Source organism: Cydia pomonella, chromosome 20 (assembly GCF_033807575.1).
Source record: "Cydia pomonella isolate Wapato2018A chromosome 20, ilCydPomo1, whole genome shotgun sequence".
Taxonomy (NCBI): domain Eukaryota; kingdom Metazoa; phylum Arthropoda; class Insecta; order Lepidoptera; family Tortricidae; genus Cydia; species Cydia pomonella.
In genome coordinates this window covers 3921889-3940635 of record NC_084722.1, presented here as the reverse complement: position 1 = coordinate 3940635, position 18747 = coordinate 3921889, and the positions used below count along the sequence as shown (strand labels likewise).

The window sequence follows — 18747 nt, the reverse complement described above, 5'->3', positions numbered from 1 at the left end:
TTGTATGAGATTTAGAAACAGCGCGCCTAGCCGGACGTTTTGGAAACTCAAAATCCTGTACAAAATGAGACTTAACGCAAACGCGTACGTCACGTTTCGCTCTCGAATAAATGTACCTACACTAGGGGTACAAATTAGTTCAAGTTCCTAGTACTAAGCATTATTTTAATCTGCAATCCAATCGAAATTCCTACCTTGCAATGTGTCGACCTCCACGAACTCATTCCGATATATTTGCATTCGAAGAATCGCTCCCGCGTCGATAAAAAATACAAAACGTGGGCTTTCAAAGGAAACGTATAAGTTAAAAAGTATAAAATGAATGCGTTCGGGTATATGTTCGTTATGGCTTGTGTTGTGTGCTTTTATTATTTTTAACCGAATCGACTTTAGTAAACAGTTTAAATTATTAATTATTATTTATTATTAATTTTAGCAAAGAGAATTCGAAAATAGATTGTCAAAGAAAATTTTGTATAGGTAAAAAACTTAAGTAAGTCACCTGTTGTATGTAGTTGTGACGTTTTCGAATAGACAATACATGTTTAAAAGACACACACAAACAAAACAAATGTCTATTCGAACACGTCACAACTACATACAACATGTGACTTACTTAAGTTTTTTACCTATAGCCACATTAAATTTACTGCCATCTTTTGACACATGATTAAAGCTTTTAGAACGCTATTTGACTTTGATCCTTATTCTTTCACTGTACAAGTTTTGTTTGACAATCCACCTCTATTTCAAAGTCTGATAAGATTTTAGATTTTAGTAATAAGAGAAGAATTGTGTTCTGCATGGTTTTTCAATGACATAGTGCGGAGATTTCATCCTGAATGTCAAATATGGGACTTATTCAATCGTCCACACCACACAAAGGAATTTCCTAAATTATTCAGGCCGTCCTCGACCTGGAAACCTACACTAAACAATAAAAATAATCTATTATTACTCGACGAATACAGAAAATTTAGAAAATAAAGTACCGTATGGAAGACAAAGCTTAGTAATTACGTTAGCGTTTAGCATTCTTGTAGTTTGTGTAGTTAGTAGAATTTGTTATTTTAAAGTTGAAAAGCGACATTGTTTGCCCCACACGACGCATACTATCAATTACAAAACTCATTTTGTTTAGTTTATCGTACACTCGCGTAATTAATTCTACTTAGTGTCAGACCGAAGCCGGATTTCTTACCGAAAACGAAGATTCGATTTTGCTCTCGTTTCGACCGAAACCGAAACGACCTTTGGTCGAAACAGGACTTGTATGCCGAAATCAGCCGTACCCGAAATCGAAACTTCTGTCACACACTAGGTACCGAAAATACAGTTTCGGCTCGGCCGAAATTTTTTACTGAAACCTAACTTTTCATGCCAAAGCCTGCCGAAACCGAAACTTCGGTCTGACCCTAATCAATTCTAAATTCAAACTAGTTTTCAATGTCAGTTACGACTGTCGAGGGTGAATGTTCTAAAATAATAAGCATAGTAATAATTAATAAAAAAATTAAACTATTTAAGTATTATTTAAGTATTACATATAAAGAAATCTTACATGCAAGTTACATTGCGTTGCTAAATCTTTTAATTTTAAGATTGTAATACCATAATGACATATTTGAAGTAATAATGAATACTTAAATAGAATTACACTTCACAAAAGTAAAAATGTATTGTTGTTAACAGAGTTACATTTGTACAGTCATGTCAACGTCATAAGTATCTAGATATATTTGGCGCGTTGCTTCATCGGCTTCTACTGATGCTCACTGTACAATAAGTCAACCAGTTTTCCAATCCGGCCAGGAGTTAACGTATTTACCTGTGTTAAACAGGAGACGGGTCAAACACCTTAAGGGTCCCCAGCAAGCTCGGTTCTCCATACAAACGTAGTTACGCTCTCATTTTTAAACGACTAGCTACATTGCTCTGAAACTTTGAACTATACAATAGGATAAGGTATATCTAGTACTGTAATTAGTTTACGTACCTTCAGATACCATAATTAAAAAAAGGTGAATTTAAAATTTTCGTACAAAACTTGTTGATCATTGCTTTATTTGGTTTGTTTTATAAACTGGAGCTATATAACCTAATTACAGGACTAGATATACCTCATATCATTGTACTTGACATGGTAAAGTTTCATTACAATCCAACACGAGAACGATTTGTATGGGAAGGTGAAATTCGGCCGTGGTTGCCGGGGACTTAAAACACATGCGCACACACACACTAATACCATAAAGGCACAACTACACATTCCCATATGACTCATATGACCTTTAGTGAAGAGAGGATCACCGGGCATCGAACTCTTACTTGACAGATGACAGATAAGGCCGAGCCACTTGTCAATGTCCACTGATTGATTTTTTTGAGATAGGCCGGCGTTAGGGTCCGGTTTTATAGAACCCTTTGATATTAACTGCCTTTGAGCGTACAGTCATGGACTTTAATTGTTGAGCAATTCAGAATAGAATAGAATTATTTAATTCGTAAACACAAACAAGACAATTTACATAATATAACAAAAAAAAGAAAGTATAAAGGCCACGAAATGGACTCATATCAGCATGTTGCTGGTGGCTTCCACACCTGATCTTCCGATGAGACCATCAGTGAGAAGAATCACGGAAGGTAACAGACAAGAAGAAAGACATAAAATAACATATAGTGAACAAATAAATAGGAAAAAGTTAAACAGCAAGAAGATACAACATAACGACTAAATTAAATAAGGATTATTTATATAAATCAAGCATCGCACACATAACACTGTATCGGTCCGGTCGAACCATGCCTTGGCTGAGCATTACAGCTGCATACGCATCAAGCGCCAACGGTAGCTACATGAACTAAAAGGCAATGACAGACCAGACCAATATCGAACAGGAATGGTGAACTATTGCAATGCAGAAGGAACAATTTTGTATTTAGGGTTCACTTTACATTGGAGACGTCATAGCGTTAGTATTGAAACCAAATTAGCTTGAACCGTAGATGGGTCCACAATTTAAGTCCGTGACTGTACGAGGAAAAGTGGATAAAGTCAGACCAAGCTAAGTTGGCAGCGATTTTGATAGCCCAGCCTGTGCAAGTGTTAGTAAACGTCATAATTTCATAGAAGTTTGACGTTTAAAATAGCACTTGCACTCTCTGGGCTATCAAAATCGCTGCCAACTTATATTGGTATGGTGCTGTCATATTGTCAATACAGGTTATGCATTTGAAGGTTATAAATTGTATGGATCTGACAGCTGTTATGATGTTATCGTACTCAAGCCATGTAAAAATATAGGCACTTAGGTATAAATAAGATAATAGCTAGGTATCTCACAACCAGTATATGCAATTTTAATATTATCACTACTTTTGAGCCGTCGTTTAACACTTTGAACGCTTTACTTACGTCATAAACGCATGTAAACTGTAAACCTTACTCAAAAGTGTGAAGGTATATTAGGTCCTATAGGCTATATAGGTTTCCTTGGCGCTGTGAGCACGAGTAGTTACGTCGACTTTAAGTGTTCTTCGCGTTCAAAAGATTAAATAAAATGTCGATTAGCAGTCATTGTATACCATAGAAAATAAAAATGCAAAACAGACACATAAAGAACAAACAAAATTTTCACTTATTTTGAGCTGTATTTAGCATAATTTGACATACATATAACCTCAAATTTATACGAAGGTTGTTTTCACTGAAATACTAATAATTAACATATATTTTAACTAATAATCGATAGTTTTAGATTTAGATATCTAATTTCATTATATAAATTATGCTAAACTAATCTACATGAATTTATATTATGATCGTCATTACTATTTACATAATATTATTTAATAAAATGGATACAATTTAAAAAAATCCTAAAAAGAATCAATCTTATGTCAGCAATTTTATCATTCATGTCAATACAAAGTATCGGAATAAAATAACTAAGTACGAGTATCTTCTAATGATCATCATGTTTTAAAATAAAAACTAGGTACATATTACGTCAGAAATCAATAAATGAGAACATGTCAATATACAATTTAATTTACAAATTCAAATGTCGAGGTCATATACCTAATCATTTACTGAATAAAGTGGACTATCCAATAAAAGGACTCCCAGTTGATGTTCGCGTTCGTTATAATGATTGTTTTTTAAAAGTGTGAGATTACGAAGTAATTAAGCATTTTTTTTTTACATTATTGACTATTTCTATTGAACTCCGTTAGGTAATTGAGTAGAACTGTCTTATTTTTCTTTTAGTTGACAATAAATAATACACGAGTTTTTTCCTACGTAGTGATGATTTCCGCCTGCCAATAAGAACTTCACTATATTCAATTTCACGCATATCTGACCAGTTGACAGGCGGAAGATAGAGATATGTCTTGATGTCCGACCGTCTTACGTCCGAATAAATACGTAGATATTAGAGGTAGTTCGGTATTTATTCGGTATTCGGCATATTCGGCAAGTTTTACAATGTAGTTCGTATTCGAGCGAACTACCGAATGAATACGTAGATATTAGAGATGGGTCGGTATTTATTCGGTATTCGGCATATTCGGCAAGTTTTACAATGTATGTTCGTATTCGACCGAACTATTCGGTTTAAATTAGGAAATATTACGTAAAACTGCAAATGCTTTTCAATGTATGTTCGTATTCGACCGCAAACCTATGCATAGGGGGCGCCAATAGCACAAACTGTAAAAAAACCTTGATGCATCAATGCCATATTTATTTGTAACTATAATACCTAATCTATGAAAACTTGTCAAAGAACTGTTTAAGCCATGTTATATATAAGTTATATTATATAGGTGCTCAAAAATATCTGAACACCCACTAGCGCCTTGGCAAAAGAGGCGTGTTCAGATTCGTGAACACCTCGGCCGCTCCGATATATGTGATGGCGACTGTACCTGTTTTCTGCAGCTGACTGTACTAAAAATATTTTTTAAATGGTTTACTCGAATGACATAGATGAACCGAATACGTCGGCCGAATATTCGATTCGGTAAGATCATAAACGGATATTCGGTAAGATCTGAACGGTACCCCTTGTGTAAATTTATTCGATAGCGAAACGTGACGTACGCGTTTGCGTTGTCTCATTTTGTATGGGAATTTGAGTTCCCAATACGTCCCGCTTGGCGCGCTGTTTCAAATCCCATACAAAATGAGACTAGCAAACACGTACGTCACGTTACGCTTTCGAATAAATTTACACTAGGGGGTTCTGAACATTTGGCCGAATAATTTTATTCGGCAATGTCCGTATTCGGCTCATCTCTAGTAGATATCGTGTGTACTAAGCGTTGAGTTCGGATTTCACAATGTCCTTTCGATACATGAGCGGTGCACACTAAACTTGTCGTCGTGTATCATCAAACAGTGTCAGGTAGGGCGGCAGCGCTTTTCATGGCTGTGTAGGCCAACGGGAGCGGCAAACACGACCACAAGCCAGGCAGGTGTAGTGTGTCCGTGGCGAACAGGTGTCGGGCTGATGACGCTTGGCTCGCTTACTAGCAAGTGTCTTAAACCAAGCCTCATCATGGATTTTACGTCCGTCGAACACCAGTTTGCGCCACTTATCTCTGTCCTCGGCAAGCTCCTCCCATTTATGAACAGGGATGTTGAAGGCGTGCATGTCTCGCTTGGCGCAGTCCTTATGCCGTAACATAGGCCGACCGACGCTTCTCTTGGCATCAGCTATGGCGCCAAGTAAAACACGCCGCGGCAAACGAGAAGGTTGCATTCGATGCACATGCCCCAGCCAACGTAAGCGTCTCTGCTTTAGCAGCGCAAAGAGGCTGGGTAGCTGAGCAATCTCAAGAACCCTCTCGTTCGTAACCTTGTCCTTCCAATTTATATCTAAAATGTTCCGGATGCAGCGCATGTGGAAAGCGTTGAGACGACGCTCGTGCTTGGCGTACGATGTCCAAGTCTCAGCCCCATACAAGAGTATGCTCAGGATGCACGTTTGATAAACGATCATTTTGGTTTTCCTGGTTAGATGTTTATTTTGCCATTTAGACATAAAGTATAAACGCCCCTTTTCAATTACGGAAAAATATAACACTTATTAATGATAGTTAATCAATCAATCAAAATATTTAATGTTGGTCATGGCTAGTCATTAGGTGTCATTAGTTACAGAGATGTTATTCTTAATGTACAACCGTCTTCATGGCCTGCCTCAGACTCGGGCGTACAATATGGGAACTTAATTCTAAATGAGATCATTTATGTCTGAAAATATCAATACGAAAAAAGTGCCAAAAATATGTATACACGACTTTATTGCCCATATATTTAGGTAGTGTATACTTATTTTAGGCACATTTTTCGTACTGCAATTTCAACCGTGACGTACCTATACTAACTTATGCTACACATTACAAAATTAGTTAACATATTATTTTTTATTCTGTTAAAAAATCAGATGCTATAAAACCATTTTTGTCAACAAGCCTGTGAAAAAGTTTTATAAAAAAAAAAAATTTTGCTAGTGAGAAGTTAGTGCTTCACGAAAGTTCGTTGTGGGCCACAAAGACTTGTGGGAAATTAGATGGATCGCGCTCGACGTGGCAAAAATTTGAAGTTCGTGGTCTCAAATTTAGTACTTATATTATTTTACATCTGTCAACACAAAAAAAGGATAATTTTCAATTAAATAATTTTATCTTATCTTATCTTATCCTAAATTCCTAATGTGTCATATAGCCGCAAGATAGGCGCCAGTACCTATCGCACACACAAGTTTTTACGAACTAAGAGCATAGGAAAGTCTATTATACTTATAGTTTGATTAAAAAATATAAACATAATGAATTATTATTTTATTTTAGCACATTCAAAAAGAATATACAAAAAACTACATTATCATTTAATATCTACCTACAGAAGATTATCAAATCATTTATATACCTACTTGCCATGCTTCGTATGCCATCACAGCAAGTGAACCACTATTTCGTCGCCTCTCATGTAAGCCTCTTTAGCTCAGTGGTAGAGCACTGGTCTCGTAAACCAGGGGTCGTGAGTTCAAACCTCACAGGAGGCACTTAAGAAAAATTACTTTTTGTTATTTTTAAATGTTCTTTTTGTATAGTAATATTTGTTGTTGAATAAAAATAATTTATTTATAATTTTTTATTAGTTAAATACCTAGTAAAATCAGTATTTTTTTTATTAAATGTATGAAAAAAAAACAAATCTAATTATATTACGCATATGTCTATATAACTTGAATTCCTGATATTTTAAAAATAATTTTAGTTTAATTAAAAAAATATTTCTAATTATTCGCTTAGCTTTGGTGTACCTTCTAGGAAATAGCTCAATGAGAACATAAAATGAACACGAATTTATTTCTGTATACTAACAACAAATTAGTTTTTTAACTAGAAAACTAAATCCAATTACCAATAGAAAAACATGCCATTCAAATTTCCAATCCAACCGTTTTTCAATCAACTCTCAACATAATTTTTCATTTCAACTCACAAACTTTTTCTTTGGTTTCAGATCAACGCGGTTTAAAAATAAAAACAACGTTCCAAATTGAAAAATGTTCCGTTACTGGTTGTGTTTTGTTTTTTTCCTGGCGGGTAACTGCGGTGCGAATAACTGTAGGGACGCCAACCTTTGCTGTCCGGGGCGGGACAGTGCATGTGTGGTGCAGAAGGCGCATCAGAACGCGATAATCGAGGATTTGACCGACAAGCCGTGCTACTGTGACCACGCGTGCTTGAAGTTGGGAGACTGCTGTTCGGATTTTAGAGAGACTTGCGGAGGTGAGTGTTTTGAATATCTTATTTATTTCACGCCACTGCTAAGAAAATGGATTCCACAATTTTTTAGTCGTACGGTCACATCTGAAAATATCAATACGGACAAAGCGCCAAAAATATGTATACACTACCCTAATATATGGGCCATAAAGCCGAGTATACATATTTTTGGCACTTCGATCGTGTCGATGTTTTTGGACGTGACTGTACTATGTTACACTCAGTGATTGATTGACAATCATACAACATTAGGTAATTTACAGTGTGGCGTGTGGCTTTTAATCCTGTTAAAAATTATGCACCTTTATATAAAACGCCTTTGACTATTTTGTTTAATTAAAAAAAATCATACAAAAAATAAATAAATATAAATAAATAAATAATATTAGTGGTCCTGTGAGCTGTAGAATTCGCGAGCAGGAGGCCTACCGCGAACCACGTTCGACGTCTTGCCTCTCTGTCGCACTTGTAAATTCGTACGTAAAAATTCAAAAAGCATTTTTGTCGAAGCAGAAACGGAGATCTTCGCTAACGCTCGGCCAACTATAGGTTAGAAATTAAGAAAGCTACGAATAAAGCTAATTAAAAAGTTTAGATCAAACTTTCAGTTCCATGTTCCAAACGGAACCCAATCACCGAGCTCGGTCTTATTTAGTCCCGTCCCGTCATACTCATTAAACATTCCTTAAACCGCCATTGGAGTTCGCTTTTTAAATTTAACAAGCAGTTAACGAGTGTTGTTCAAAACGCTTACCGACTGCAGGGGAAGGCCCTTAGTTTGAAACCACTATACGATCGTGCACGTTAGATTATAGTAAACACCCCTATAATGGAACAGGCACCAGTAATGGGATGGTACAACATTTTACCATAAACAAAAGCCAAAGAGCTGCTTAAGTTTAATTTTTCATTGATATTTGTTAGTTTGAAAATTAATGGCGTCATACATCCCACGACTGGAGCAAAAAAACTCTAGGTTTAATTGGTTAATAATATTGAAACCAATTACAGTAGCTTTCATTAAATACATAGAAACCATAGAGGATGAATTAGACATTCAACTTTTAAAGCATAAAGCGGTAGAATTTTTACAGATGTCGGTGAAATATCAAAAATATTCCAATTTCCCTCTTAAATGTCCCATGATTGGTGCCGTTAACATATATATAGGATCTGCAATCTTGTGGCCTGTCATAGCATTAATTTGGTCTAAAATGACCAAATCCACAATCCAACCAACGGCTCAACATAGACGGCTAAAAGTGGTTTATAAGGTAGACCCCACGGGGTAGCAAGATATCACTCAATATCTAAATCTGACGCGCTCAAGTAACTAATAAAATCCCCTCTTGGGCTCCCCAACCGTATTCAAGCATATGGAATAACTGGAACTTGAACTGCAAACCAAACAGCGTAAGCGCCTTACAATTAGTACTAAAAAAATGCTTTTTGTAACTGGACTCCTTTGAACCAGAGAGCCATATCAAAATAAGACTTTTTGAAATTGGAAGGGAGGTTTCGAGAAAATAACGGTCGGTATGTCGTTACCGTTAAAATCGGGTATTAAAAAGTAAGTGCCTTATTCAAATTAAAAAAAAAAAAAAAAATTATTATTTCGTAAAATTGGTGTCTTTAAAAATAAACTGTATAAAACAGCTCTTCTCTCTAAAAGTATATTCAGAATGGAACCCCGAAATTAAAATAATTTACCAGAAAGCATGCGGGAACTGCAGGACATACGTAAGTACATACCTATATTCAAAAAATAACTTTTCAAATTCTAATATCTAGATGACCATAACTTAATGGCATAAACTCTTCTTCTTCCTCGCGTTGTCCCGGCATTTTGCCACGGCTCATGGGATTCGCTTGACAACTAATCCCAAGATTTGGCGTAGGCACTAGTTTTTACGAAAACGACTGCCATCTGACCTTCCAACCCAGAGGGTAAACTAGGCCTGGTTGGGATTAGTCCGGTTTCCTCACGATATTTTCCTTCACCGAAAAACTCATTGGTACGAGCCGGCTTTGAACCCGCGACCTCCGGATTGCAAGTCGCACGCTCTTGCCGCTAGGCCACCAGCGCTTTTTTTTGGCTTAATGGTATAAACATTCATTATAATTATAACATTATAACCGTGACCTAATGATATAATTTAATCGTATTTGAATTTTGAAGTGTATTTCATTCAGATACTTATCTGACGGAAATGTTTTACTTAATCTAAAACAATATAGTTCTAACCTTACCCACCTGTACCAACTCCATCTCACTTCATTCACTATGTCTGAGGTGAGCTAGAAATAACATTTTTCTTCAATACTGCCATAGATATTGGATCGGTAAGAAAATTGCAAATGTAATTCAAAAATAATAGGACGTTCGTGAATATCGCTATTCGCTTCATCATGGAAACTGAAACTTATTTCTTATCTTATAGGAGACTCGTCGTCAATAATAAGTATAATATTTTGTAATTTATTTCATGGTGTAATAGGTTCAAAAATGTACAGATTTTTCACCACACCAGCTGGTAAAGGCCCTCTTGATTATTCAAAAACGGATGAGGAATTTACATTTTATTCACATGTGTGGTAAAGTAATCTGATGCAAATTTTGAGTAGTTTCCTTATGTTAGCTAGTAGAAGTGACTTTTAATGATGATTTTGAATGATATATATTAATATGGATTTGATTTGATTTTGTTTGATATTTAACAGTTAGTATTTTCCTCGTGTTGGTGTGGTGAAAAGTTTGTGTTACACTCGAAGGCAAAATTTGTTTCACCCTCGTGCCTTGAAACTCTCGCAATACTCAAGATTCCACTCAAGATTCCACTCAAGACTCAACTCGCTACGCTCGTGGTTCAATTTTAGAATCTTTCACTTGCTCGGGTATCAATATTAGCACGAGCGGTTAAACAACAACTTTGCCCCCTTGTAAAACAAGTAACTATTACCACTGGTAAAGGTACTCTTGACTGTGCAAAGACGGATGAGGAAATTACATTTTATCCACATGTGGGGCAAAGTAATCTAATGCAAATTTTGAGTTGTTTCCTTATGTTAGCTGCTAGAATTGACTTTTAAATGATGATTTTCAATGATAGATATTTAATAACGTTCACTTGGATTTGATTTCGTTTGATATTTAACAGTTAGTTTTTTCCTTGCGTTGGTATGGTGAAAAAATTGTGTTACACTCGGAGGCAAAATTGGTTTCACCCTAGAGCCTTGAAACTCTCGCAAGGCTCACGATCCCATTTTTCAGAGCACTCGTTATGTTCTTGGTTCCATTTTGGAATTTTTCGCTTGCTCGGGTATTGATATTGGCACGAGCGGATAAACAACAACTTTGCCTCCTTGTAAAACAAGTAACTAGAGTTTCTTAACTGTGGTTACTTAAAGATTACGTCTATGGAAGGTAGAGGCAAGGAACAGAATCTCCTTAGGCAGAACTGTTGCAAAAGTGTCCAGCTGTCAGCTATAAATAATAATTCCAAATATCTCCAGAGTAGCGCTAGAGTAGCTAAAAACATAGACGTTATTGATGGAGTGAAGTGCGCTGTCTATGATTAGATTTTTTGTCAAGTATTCTACACACTTTTTGGTATATAGAGATTCTGTTCCTTGCCTCCACCTTCCATAATTACGTCTGACTGTCTGTCAAATTTTACAGCCAGCTTCCCTCGAATACACAAATTTCTCGAATACATGTTGAATAGTATAATTGAGATGAAGCGCAGCTTTAGCTCTAACCTTTAATAATAGGAGTCAAGACACGCATTGTTGTGAATAACACGATCAGAAACTAATTCTACAAAACAATACTATATTCGCAGAACGCCTGACCTATAGAGGTCAGACCAAAACAATCGTAAAAACAACTTTTTGCCTTCATTTTTGTGGCAGGCGCTAACTTTATTGAATAAACAGCTGGAACAAAAGTTGTCTAAAAACCGCAAAGACGCTGTAAAATGTAGTGACTACGACTGTTTTCTGTGTACAGTTAACCAATTTAAATTAAAGATTATATTTTACCTTGTGACAGTAACATTATCATGAGCTTTAGCCTTTTGTCTGGCGGAGTAAAGCCGTTGGATGAGTTTTTCATTAAACACATAACATGATGTCAAGTACCGAGTTTAAGCTGCTACTTAGCCATGAATGGGGGTAGGCAGCTGCCGCAGGATATTAAAAAAACGTATTAAAACGTGAGGTTACGAGTCCCGTGTACAGTCAACAGTGGCAGCCGTTGAGCGAGCGAGATGTTCAAAAGAATTATATACATTTTTGTTGTTAAGGTGGTAAGAACGTTTGCAGATAATTTTACCCCTTCGCTAGGTACTCCTGTTGCTAATACGTTTAACAAATAATTAATAGAATCAGGCGTTACTTTGCGGAAATCCATGCTAATTAAAGCAAGAAATATTACTTTGCTAATCCGCGAGAAAATAACGTATTAGTCAATCAGCTACTAACCCGTTATACTTACTTGCGTATTTTTACTGCGTAACTTTTCAGTTGTCGGGTGTGACCGTCAACATCTCCAGCATCTCCTGAGGATGCCTCGTAGAGAGGCGAAACACGTGTCGAGTTTTGTACTTTTGGTGGTGGGTTGTTATATTTATTTGCGTATTTATTTTTGCGGTGTTAAATATTTGCAGTTAGTTCGGTTTCTTCAGTCAAAGTATGATCTCATTCGACACAAAGCATAATTTTAGGCAAATGCCAATTTTGGCATTAATGTAAGCTTATCCGGGGTCGAAAAAATAGTCAATAGTTTAGTTTCCCTCCTCCCCCTAGTTTTGCGTTCTGATTTGATTGTCTTTAATTTTAGAAAACAGTTGAAAGCAAGGCTTGGAAACCGGTTAAATTTCTAAACCGGTATTGTTTACTTGGCGCAAACGGCAAAACCTTTTAATTTAATTCCGGTTTTGCTCGGTTTTTAGGAGAACATTTCCATGAAATTCATGTCAGATTAACTGATTTTGGGTGGCTTTGTTAAATCTTTGTTTACGCGGCACACCACCAGAGGGCCAACCGCGAACCACGTTCGACGTGTTGCCTCCCTATCACGCTTACGTATGAATTTACAAGTTCAAAAGAGAGGCAACCAGGGCCGGATTTAGGGGAGGGCAACCGGGGCTGCTGCCCCGGGCCTCCACAAAAGAGGGGCCCCCACAATAGAGAATACGGAAAATTTACCATTTTATTTGGAAAAAATTTGGGACAAGGGGGCCTCCACTCCTTTATTGCCCGAGGCCTCCAGACCTCTAAATTCGGCATTGGAGGCAACACTTGGAACGTGGTTCGCAGTAGGCCCTCAGAGGGCATACAGCGAACCACGCTCCTCGTGTTGCGTCCCCGTCACACTTACGTACACATTTACAAGTGCGACAGAGAGGCATTACGTCGAACGTGGTTCGGGGTAGGTCCTCGGGCCGGACGGCTGGACGTCTCGTCGCTCGTCTAATAAACCAGTTTATTTAGGTTACAATAAACCTCTTGAAACGTTCGCGTTCTTATGAAAGTTCGGAGTAAACCCAAAATAAACCGGTACTTAGCGCGATTTTTAAAACCTATAATAAATTTGCTTAAGGCAGTAATTTCGCCGCCTACTGTACAAAGTACAAACAAAATGGGTGCTACAGCGCTCTGCAAAGGGGCAGATTGCCAGCTGGGCTTAGTAATAGGTGTTTTTAATATTAGTGGGTGCTTTTTGATTAAAATTTTAAGTTAGCACGCAAATATGTGCCTCTTTCACCCTTTTTAATTGTTTATCAGAACAGCTTAAGTAAATAAAACAAAAAAAACTCGCGCACAAAGCGTTCCGTACCATTACGAAAAAAACGGCGGCGGCGGCTTAGTAATAGGTGTTTTTAATATTAGTAGGTGCTTTTTGATTAAAATTTTAAGTTAGCACGCAAATATGTGCCTCTTTCACCCCTTTTAATTGTTTATCAGAACAGCTTAAGTAAATAAAACAAAAAAAACTCGCGCACAAAGCGTTCCGTACCATTACGAAAAAAACGGCGTCGGCGGCTTAGTAATAGGTGTTTTTAATATTAGTAGGTGCTTTTTGATTAAAATTTTAAGTTAGCACGCAAATATGTGCCTCTTTCACCCCTTTTAATTGTTTATCAGAACAGCTTAAGTAAATAAAACAAAAAAAACTCGCGTACAAGGCGTTCCGTACCATTACGAAAAAAACGGCGTCATAAAAAATCAGGTTTGTTGTATGGGAGCCCCACTTCAATTTTTATTTTATTCCGTTTTTAGTATATATTGTTATAGCGGCAACAGAAATACATCATCTGTGAAAATTTCAACTGTCTAGCTATCACGGTTCATGAAATAAGCCTGGTGACAGACAGACGGACAGTGGAGTCTTAGTAATAGGGTCCTGTTTTTACCTACCCTTTGGGTACGGAGCCCTAAAAATGGTGATTATGTAGCCGTTTTAAATAAGTACATTAATCAAGCCTTATTTAATCCAGTTGATAGAAAAAAGTCGAGCGCCTATCGTTTTTTTCGAGCAAAGTCGATAAGTGTCATCATTTTCGGCCGTATACGAACAAAGCTTCTAAGATGTCACAGCGATACGATACCGATCTGTCAGTGTCAAATTTCTTCTACGAAAAACGTCACATTTGACACTGACAGATCGTTATCGTATCGCTGTGATGTCTTATAAGCATTTTTCGGATACGGCCGTTTATCAATTTAAACAATTAAACAACACAGCATTTTATTTATTTATTTATTATTTTGGGATTTTCAGAAATATTCCCCTTACCATACCGTGTAATAAATACTTTATTCCAAGTTTTTGTGTTGTTAAACAAATATTTAAGAGTTCGCTTCCGAATTTCACCTTCCCATACAAACGCGCCACGGGGTTTCATTTTAATTTTAAAACTATAAGTTGGATAGTAATGAAACTCTACACATATAATGACTTGAAGTCCATCAAGTGTAACTAGCTTATAAAACAAACGAAATAAAGCAAAAACAAGTTTTGTATGAAAAACTTCAATTCGTTGTATTTTTTAACTATTGTATCGGAAGCTACATAAACTAATTAGAGGCATAGATATATCTTATCCTATTGTAAGTCCAAAGTTTCAGAGCAATCTAGCCAGTCGTTTTGAAATGAGAGCGTAACTACGTTTGTATGGAGAACCGAGCTTGCAGCGGACTCTCAAACCCTATCTGGAACAAATCTGCAATTTCGAATACCTATACGAAAATAAAATGGTGGCGAACGCGACGGGGATTTAAGGATTATCCTTCTTATTATTCGTAAAGTAAAATATGCCACCGTGCCACGTGATAACGATACTTTTACACGGCATTATGTTAAATTTGTGGGATTTAGAAATACCATAATTCAAATATGTTGCACGAAATTTACAGACCAACTTAACAGAAAAACTTTGCTAAAGTTATTAAACTTTTGGCCGATTTTTGGTCTTATTTCATAAGTACAAGTATATCTTTGTCTAAGTACCCACAACACAAGCCTTATTGAGCTTGCTGTGGGACTTAGTATTTTTTGCAATAATGTGCTATAATATTTATTTATTTATTAAATCAGCTTGAACTTACGTAGATTATCTTGACAGTCACTTATTCTTGGCGTTTTGTGTGTTGTTAACAGAGATCGGACAAATTTGCGTCATTGCTCGCAATAATGTGGACATGACTCCAAAATTAATCAAATATGTAATCATTTAATTAATTTCTTACTTGACTTAAATTTTAATTCCTAGTCAATAAATACAAAAGTTTGTTAAAGTATAGATTTATTAAAGAAAATAATCAGTATTTTTTCCAAATTTTCTGCAGTCAGTCTATTTCTTTTTACATCAAAAATATACTTAAGTGCTGAAAAACTCCGCTCGCACTCCACTGATGTTAATGGGGCAAACTTAAGTAGGTTTATAGTAATATTATTATTCCAGTATAATTCAGAGTTTATTTCCTGTTCTTTGTTTAGTTTATCCCGATTTTGAGGTTATCGCCCACAACTTAGAACAGAAAATAAACTCTGAATTATACTGGAATAATAATATTCCTATAAAACTACTTAAGTTTGCCCCATTAACATCAGTGGAGTGCGAGCGGAGTTTTTCAGCACTTACGTATATTTTTGATGTAAAAAGAAATAGACTGACTGCAGAAAATTTGGAAAAAATACTGATTATTTTCTTTAATAAATCTATACTTTAACAAACTTTTGTATTTATTGACTAGGAATTAAAATTTAAGTCAAGTAAGAAATTAATTAAATGATTACATATTTGATTAATTTTGGAGTCATGTCCACATTATTGCGAGCAATGACGCAAATTTGTCCGATCTCTGGTTGTTAACGACAGTATTCAAATAAGAAATTTCTTTTCACTTAATTCTCAAACAAAACAAATTATAAGTTCCGTTTACGTTTAAACATAGAAGGCATACATTTAGAGTAACATTTTTCCCTAAATGTTTGCCGTGTGAGTTGAGACCCTCACCTTCGTAACCTAAATGAATTCTCTGCGTAACGCTTATATTCTCTCGGTTATTCCCATGTTATTCCTATATCGTTCCCGAGGGCTGGCGTGTTGAGCTCAGGCGAACTATACCCGTACCATGAGTCACTGACAGTGTCAAAACTGACATATACGCTATCGAGAACGTAATTTACTTTCTATATACCTCGCTTGCATGGGTGCATAACAACTTATGTCATAATCATCATTGCGCATAGTAATGAAAAGTCATATCATTTTTAGCCATAATATTTGATGACATACATAGCAGTTGTCATATATTTTTTGTGCATACCTAACGAACCTAATATATGATATAATTATTTTAAGTTGAGGTTTTGGTTGGGAATGCCATCCAAAGCATGTATGCGCAGCATGTAATACACATTAAAGAGCGAAAACTACAACTATACTAACTACACTTAATTACACAATAAAACAATTTTTAGACACGAAACAATTTGCATAAAGAAAGTAAAGCAAAGAACAAAGGGAGATTGAACACACACATGTAAGATTAATACAAACCTAACGTAGTGGTGATTGATGGCAAAGAATTTCCATAACTTGTTTCCGAAAGATGGCAAATTTCGAGTTAAAAATATCAATATGACTATGCTTAGATACCAGGTCGTTGTACTGACGGCACATTCTTACAATAGGGTTGTAAAATGAAGTATTATTTCTATACACTTTGTAGAGCAAAAGTCTTATAATTAAATTTATGACTATAACATCTGTGCTATAACAATTATGATATAACTCATTCATGACAAAAACCCAGTTATGCTCAGGAACTAAAGATTTTTATGACTTCAAATTTTATGCATAAAGTGTTATGACAATTAAAAATAAGACATAAGTTGTTATGCGACCAGAAGGAGTCCCCGCTTGCACTTATATGCGAGTACGAGCGAGATGCATAGAAAGTAAGTTACGTTCTCGATTGCGTTTATGGCAGTGCCGAACTGGTGGTAGCCACACTTGTGCAAAGTTTACACCGCTAAACCGATTTAGATGAAATATGGAGATATCGATACCCTAGCTTACAATTACGTGGAAAAATTAGTATTGTAGTGCATAGACATAAAGTCTAAATTACAACCAAAATTTCCGCGTAATCAGTACGATTGTGAACTAGGGATCTCCTTGCGCGGAGATATACATAAATCACTCATTTCGCTCAGTGGATCTGTAGACTATATTGTTCAGGAGTGAGTAGAGATAGATTTTTTATTTTTTATTTTTTTTCATTTATTTACACGGCATTACAGCATATGCCAATACACCGAATAATTAGACTATACAAATACAAAACATATATAAAATAAAAAACAGATATTCATTAATAATCACATGCAAGTGCTGGAAAGCCTATCATCCATCATCTCACAGAACCTCAGACACTCCTGGCACACATTCGCCCATCTCCCCGCAAACAAGTCACACTCTGGTGCTGATGTCAAGAGTGCATTGAGCAGCGATAACGCGCGGAGGAGTGGCGAGTTCCTGCGCGATACTGTGCGCGCCGCCGGTACGGCCAACAGTGGACGCGTTCGCGGCCTCAAGAAGACTCAAGGAATATCCGGGACGTACAACCTCAAGACTCGATCTACCAGTTCCGGGCAGTCCGAGTCACCGCGCAATATGCGACAAGCTGTAGTCAGCAAGATGTTGTTGCGCCTCACCTCTAGAGAATTATGTCATAGATGTCAATGAATCGGACACACAGCGATAAGTGCGACCAAGTTGGCGATTCACGCGATATTCGCTTCGTCTTATTCGTTTGACTCGACCTGCTCATTAGAATCATGAGCGAGAAAGACCGAGCAAGTAACACTGAGAGAGATAGAGATTATTCAGTGAGTGGAAGAGTGAGTGAGTTCAATCAAAAGATACAGTTCATTTAAATAACTCACTCGTGAACGACACATGTCTAATGCACAGAACAATGTACGTTTGCAGCATACGTTTCATGCGTGAGGCTCGCACTTTCGGCAAGCGCTTGTAACATGTCCCTCGCTACCGTACTAAATTTCACCCGAGTATCATTCTGCAGATCTGCAATCAAGATAAGCGAACTGCGCCTTATTTATATTTTCTTTTTAAACACGACGTTTCTTTATGACCGTGTTGGAAGGTGTTGGATTGTTAAGGGACTTACGTATACTCGTATTTTGAGGAAATTGCATGAGGGTTTTAAGTGTAGGCTGAAAAGGGGCACGCTTTTTAGATTAGTAAAAATGGTGATTTTGAAACTTCTAAACTACATTTGGGTAATTTAAGGTTTAAATACCTAAGTAGCCTTCTCGCTAAGGCAAGAGCTCGTTAAGGGATTTATTCTTTATATGTATATGTCGACACTCAAGGGAATCACAATTTATAGTGTACTTACTTC

General features: G+C 36.5%; 1 protein-coding gene and 1 non-coding gene across 2 annotated transcripts in view; both read left to right on the top strand.

Moving 5' to 3' along the window:
• LOC133529182 (somatomedin-B and thrombospondin type-1 domain-containing protein-like) overlaps positions 1-18747 on the top strand; it is a 135139-nt gene that overhangs the window by 49561 nt on the left and 66831 nt on the right. Inside the window, exon 2 of the mRNA XM_061866835.1 lies at positions 7544-7812. Within this exon, the coding sequence (XP_061722819.1) occupies positions 7587-7812 (226 nt within the window). The 5' untranslated portion in view covers positions 7544-7586. The remainder of the gene's footprint in view (positions 1-7543; positions 7813-18747) is intronic.
• On the top strand, positions 7008-7079 carry Trnat-cgu (transfer RNA threonine (anticodon CGU)). The gene has a single exon. It is a non-coding gene; the product is annotated as a tRNA-Thr (tRNA).